Source organism: Octopus sinensis, linkage group LG5 (genome assembly GCF_006345805.1).
Source record: "Octopus sinensis linkage group LG5, ASM634580v1, whole genome shotgun sequence".
Classification (NCBI taxonomy): domain Eukaryota; kingdom Metazoa; phylum Mollusca; class Cephalopoda; order Octopoda; family Octopodidae; genus Octopus; species Octopus sinensis.
In genome coordinates this window covers 91217298-91223725 of record NC_043001.1, presented here as the reverse complement: position 1 = coordinate 91223725, position 6428 = coordinate 91217298, and the positions used below count along the sequence as shown (strand labels likewise).

Here is a 6428-nt window from a genome sequence, read left to right as displayed (position 1 = left end):
TAAATCATATTCATACTCATCAATTACCAATCATTTTCCCCCTCTTACAAAATTATATGTAATCAACCAACTAATTTTTAAAAATACTGACAAGAGATGAATTTAAAATATATTCATGTGTATATATACACACTCTTTAGTGTGTGTATGCCTTTTATATATATATATATATAATATATATATATATATATTATATATATATATAAATATAGTTATAGATATGTATTTATAATTTAGAAAGAATAATAAAATTTTCCCTTAGTATTTAAGTTCAAGTTAAAACCCAGATTTTCAACAAATCTTAGATACCTGTTGAAATAAACAAAACCCATCACAGTTTCTAATATATATATATATATATATATATATATATATATATATATATATATATATATTGGCGAGATAGGTATGAGCATAAATTATTCTGGCCAAAGACATTTTGTGAAAGAAATTGAGAGTGTGTATGTGTACATACATTTAGGAAAATATATACTGGCATGTCTATGGATCATATTCATGAGCACTACTTTGCTGGCAAACATGTATGTATTCATAAGTATTCATGTAAAATTATGCTATGTACATGTAATTATGAGAACATGAGTGATTATGCACATCATATGTGAATGTCGTTGGATTTGTGTTACTAACCAAAATTTAGCTGTAAATAAAAGAAAAAAGTATCGCTAGTATAAGTATTGTTTTTTTACACTAGCTCCTTACCGAACAAACCTATTTGTATACTGAATGCCGAATCTTTAAGTTTACCCTCTAACAACTGTACATTCGATATTCTTAAATTGACTACCAATCACTTGTTACTATTGGATCCTCAGTTTATAGTTACTATAAAGGTAACAGTTAAATATTTCATGCAGCAAATAGAAATTTCTTACAAAAGTAGATCTCAAATTATAAAAGAAAAATATTGTTTTTATCTCTGAGTTTAAAGATGTCCAGAGACCTATTTTGGCAATGAGACTTCATGAGGGCAACTTTTTTTTTTCGTTTGCTCTCTTTCAATAGTTAAGAGAATAAAGAAAATACACTCAAAAATAAAAAAACACTTATAAAAAAAGACTATTAACTTTTTTTTAAGAATAAGATAACTTTTTTTTTAAGGATACCATAGCATTTGCTCTGGAGACAAATAACAGATACATCAAGTTTTTATTGTGTTGTAAATTGTTGATGCTGCTGTTGTTAGTAATGACATTGTTGTAGGACTTATAATTACAAGGATTGTACAAGATGTTCCTTTTTTTATTTGGTATTTTTTTCATACTCCAGAAGAAAAAAAATAATAAATAAAATGCAATTTACATAATTTAAAAACCAAAATTAATAATTGAAAGTCATATAATTAATTAAAAAAAAGGTGAGAGAGAGCTAGAATCAAATATAAATTGTAAGTATATGACGATTGGTAATGTAATGAAACAATCTAAATTGATTAATTACTAAAATGTAATAATAAACAACATGGAAAGTCATTTTAATCCTATAATAATAAACTAATTTCTGTCCCCTCACAAAAGTATGTGTGATGAAAAAAAAAGGAAAATAAAGTAAATGTAAAAATTAATGCTTAGATAATTGGAAGAAAACAAAAGTTCCACTTTGGTGGAAGATGAAGTGATCAAAAAAGAAGAAAAAAAAACCAAAGTGAGCAAAGAAAAGAAAGAAAGAAAATTGGAATATCAGCTTAATACAGTCTTAAATGAAAGTTCAACATAGTGGTGGCGGTGGCAGGGGAAGGATGAATATTTACAGAGAAATATAGAAGGATTTCCAATATTTTCTTTTAAATTACTGATGACCTTTCCCAATAGAAGGCCAAAGAGTGGAGTATAAAGAGGATTTATAGGGGTAGGGTAAAATGGTGCAGGGAAAATCCAGCTCAATCCATAGAAGTATATTTTTTATGTTTTATATATATATATATTTTTTTTTTTTAATTTGGTTCTCCCCAAGTAAAGAGTTAAACAAGGCAAGCAGGCCAAATGAAAGTGGGATCCATACAGCTTGTGTTCATGTTGCCAAATCTCAAAGGTTCTGAACAATGGACTGGCTTTTCATGATGAACAGAGAAGCAAAGACCTTTATTCTGGTTACTGCTAACTGCACAAACAATACTGTCCATGTGATAACACTGAACCCATTGTAATTCTGCATACTGTGCAGATATGCCATACTTGTACACATACTACTTACAAACCAACCGATGATATGACATGTAACAAGAAATTTATGACAAAGAAAGAAAAAATAAAACACTGATACATCTTCCTAGTGTTTCAAGCAACTGTGCATCTAACTCCCTAACAATATGGCAATACACTACAACTCACAGGATATATATTGCCATTATTATAATGCTGTAGAAAACCTTCATTACTATAATACTTTAGAAAACCTTCTAGCCCATTACAAACATAGTAATGAGAAATGAAATTATATCGGGCAACATCTATTGAATTCATGAGAACTGTTATAAAGAGATAACATACAGAAATAATGTTGTCTGAGTACAAGAACTGTTGTTGTGAGTGGAGAGAGAGAGAGGGCAGGGAAGAGTGTGTGTGTGCTTGCATGTGCACACACATGCAAGCAAACATATACAAATGTGTATGCAAGCTTGCAGGATAGGCAATTTTATTAATACCCACCATTGTGAGATCCTATCCAAGTTCTAACCTTCAGGTGTTGTTTTTCGTTGTAAAAAAACATTTAACTGGGGTTGGATACCTCTCAATGATAGAAGATACTAGTAGAACAGCCACTAAGTTTGCAGCAAATAGTTAATGAAATATCTTGGTGAAATAAAGTAGTACTGTCAAAATAACAGAAATAAATTATATTGTTTAATTTGAGAAGATGGAATGGCAGGATCTGTTATAGAACAAATAATAAGGTCACCTGGCAAGAAAACTATATGTGGTTTGCTTCCCTATCAATGGATCTGTCGCACTTCTCTATTTCAAATATCTTATAATGTCTGATATCACAGACAAAATTTCATCATGAAAGCAACTCAGTTTTGAATAATAGACTTAATTTTGGAATAAAGACTTATCTAGTAAATACCAATATAAAAGTAGTAAAAATTATTCTCCACAAAGGCAGTTTTCTATATGTGTTGGTAAGTAAGAGTGTACACAAGCGGATGTGTCATGTACTGGAATAGACAACAGGCACCTTTTATTAGTGCTGATTTGTTCTTACCATCCATCTCTGAAGGTTTGTGTTGGCATGCATGTACATGGGCTCCAAAAATTTTCACTTTAGCTGGTAGAGTGCACATCTGTTCAACATCAATTTTCAATGTACATAATAGTGTGTATGTTTGTGTGTTTGTGTGAGTGCATATGTGTGTGTGTGTAAGTAATTCTAAGAACATCTCTGTGTATATTCGTATGTAGGTGCTTTGGCCTGCAAGGTGCATGGTTCCTCAAAGTCACAAAATGAAGTTGACTACTGTTCAATCCAAGATGGCTTTGAAGAATTGGCTGTTTTCAATTTAATGTTGAACTGCTTCAATGTTGCATCCAAAGCTGTCTCATTCCCACTGAAGTATGCCGACACCGCATTGTGGAACAAAAGAAGTTGCTTGTGCATGACTTTCACCTGAAATTTAAGAAACAGAAATGAAAAAACAACCATTATAACTAAAATCAATAACAACAACAATAATAATAATAATGGTCTCAAATTTTGGCACATGGCTAGCAAGTTCGGGGGAGGGGGTGCATTGATTACATTGACCTCAGTGTTCAACTGGTACTTATTTTATTGGCCATGGAAAGGATGAAAGGCAAAGCTCACCTTGGTGAAATTTGAACTCAGAACATAAGGATGGATGAAATGTCACTATGCATCTAGCCCAGAATGCTAACAATTCTACCAATCTTACTATTTTTAATAATAATAATAAGTTATCATGTACATTCTTTTGTCTTGGTATAAAAGATGGGCTACAGCAAATATTCTGCTCAATGCCTCAGATTTGCTTGTCAGTTGTTTGACCGCAACCAACTGAGCATGTTCTTTGGTGACTGATGATATGTGCATCTCTGATCATGAGCAGTAGTGGGGGAGCATCATAGCCATGTGTTGAGAGGAATTCTTTGGATAATACACCATTGGAAACATGGGTGTTTCATCCAACATCCTTAAACAACCCTTATCCAGGGACCTTTTGAGCAGGATGGGCTACTTGACCTGAAGAAAATTCTAACTGGGCCCCACCTGCAAGGTCATGCACTGTTTATCTTGATATGAGATCACCATGTTGTGCACATATGATTGTGATGTTTGTGCCTAGTGTACCCTTATCAGACAGGTAGTTATGATGAGTATACTAGGCATTGTATATTTTACCCCAGTGTCACTTTGATGGCATGCACTGTGCTCTCACTCAATAATAATAATTTTGGCACAAGGTCAGCAGTTTTGAGGAGAGCGAGTAAGTCAACTACATCAACCCCAGTACTCGGTTAGAACTTTATTTTATGGTCTTCAAAAGATGAAAAATAAAGCTGACCATGCCAAGATTTGAACTCAGAATATTAATAGCTGGAAGAAATATTCCAACAATTCTGCCAGCTCACCACCACCTCGTTGTTATTGTTGGTGATGATGATGATGACAACAACATTGAAGATTGCTTATACCAGCCTGAAGCCATGAATATTTTCAGAAGATAGGAAAATACAACAGTCATAATATTTCTTCAAGGAAGTCATTAACATACTAAGGAAACGATTGCAACTAGGAATTAAAAGTAGGTTATAAACAATTCATCAAGATCTTAGCAACTCAATAATGACGACAATTGTTGCCTAACTGCCATTTATTTATGAGTATCATGAACTGCACAGAAATCTATACCAATGACTATTCCCAGGCAAGTTTCTGTAGCACGCCAACAGATATGGTTACATGTGCAGTGAGACCTAGCAGTGACCTTCATGAGGCAGTGTGTTGAGTGACATCACAGTGTTTACTTCGCAAATTGTAAAAGTTGTGTTTTTATAATCACGTGTTGGCTGGAGTCTGCAATTCTTGTCAAGGACAGGTACAAAGAACCCATGTAAAATTTTGTATTAAACTTGGCAAGTCTGCTACAAAGACATTGAACATGCTTCAGCAAGCTTATGGTAATGAGGCAATGGATCGTATGCAATGTTTCAAGCAACACAGGCACTTCAAAAGGAGAAGAATGTCCTGGAAAACGATGAGTGATCTGGAAGACTTGCCACAAGCATTACCCCCAGATATGCGAAGAAAATTCATCAGCTTGTGTATGAGGACCATTGGAGGACAATTAATGATGCTTTGAAGCATTTCAGGGAGGACATTTGGTGAAAGCGACCAGATCTATGGAGCACAAAGAATTGGATTCTTCACGAATGTATCCTATCACTAAGCTCACCTCACTTGTGAGCTTCTTGCCAAAAACAACATAGTATCACTTTTGCACCCACCCTATTTGCCAGATTTAGCACCTGCAGACTTCGATCTCATCCCCCAAGATGAAAATGCAGCTCGAAGGTTGCTGTTTTAATACCATTGTTGAGATCAAGAGCAAATTGTAGAAGGTCCTCAACTTGCTTATGGAAAATTACTTCTGGGCTGGATTCCAAAAGTGACAGGAATGCTGGGACCAGTGTATTGCTACACAAGGTGACTATTTCAAAGGAAACTATGTTAAAACTTAGGAAGGAGTGACTGTGTGGTAAGTAGCTAGGCGTAGGAGTGGTTGTGTGGTAAGTAGCTTGCTTACGAACTACATGGTTTCGGGTTCAGTCCCACTGTGTGGCACCTTGGGCAAGTGTCTTCTACTATAGCCTCGGGCCGACCAAAGCCTTGTGAGTGGATTTGGTATACAGAAACTGAAAGAAGCCGGTCGTATGTATATATATATATATATATATAATATATATATATATGTATGTGTGTGTGTGTGTGTGTGTGTGTATGTGTGTGTGTTTGTTTGTGTGTCTGTGTTTGTCCTCCCCAACATCGCTTGACAACCGATGGTGGTGTGTTTACGGCCCCGTAACTTTCCTGGTTTGGCAAAAGAGACCGATAGAATAAGTACTAGGCTTACAAGGAATAAGTCCTGGGCTCTATTTGCTCGACTAAAGACGGTGCTCCAGCATGGCCACAGTCAAATGACAGAAACAAGTAAAAGAGTAAATAAGTAATTTTTTTATTAAAAATAACAAGTCCAGGAGTTTTTTGACTTGACCGTTTTAGATTGACTATTTTTTTTAGATTAAAAGAGAATTGTGATTTAGATGAAATGATAGTTAAGATTTATTTTGAACTGATCTGGGTTAATATTTTGTGGAAAGATAAACAAAAGCACAAGCTCCAGAAAGGTGTGCTTCTAAGAAAAATTATATATCATACATGATAGATTG

The 6428-nt window shown here is 34.2% G+C and overlaps 1 protein-coding gene across 4 annotated transcripts in view; it reads right to left on the bottom strand.

Annotated features, from left to right (window-relative positions):
• Nucleotides 1-701: 701 nt before the first annotated feature.
• LOC115211598 (arfaptin-2) overlaps nucleotides 702-6428 on the bottom strand; it is a 106088-nt gene continuing 100361 nt past the window's right edge. For all 4 annotated transcript variants that reach the window (XM_036502941.1, XM_029780170.2, XM_029780171.2 and 1 more), the window contains one exon: nucleotides 702-3627. In XM_036502941.1, coding sequence (XP_036358834.1) covers nucleotides 3475-3627 — 153 coding nt within the window. In that variant the 3' untranslated portion in view covers nucleotides 702-3474. The remainder of the gene's footprint in view (nucleotides 3628-6428) is intronic.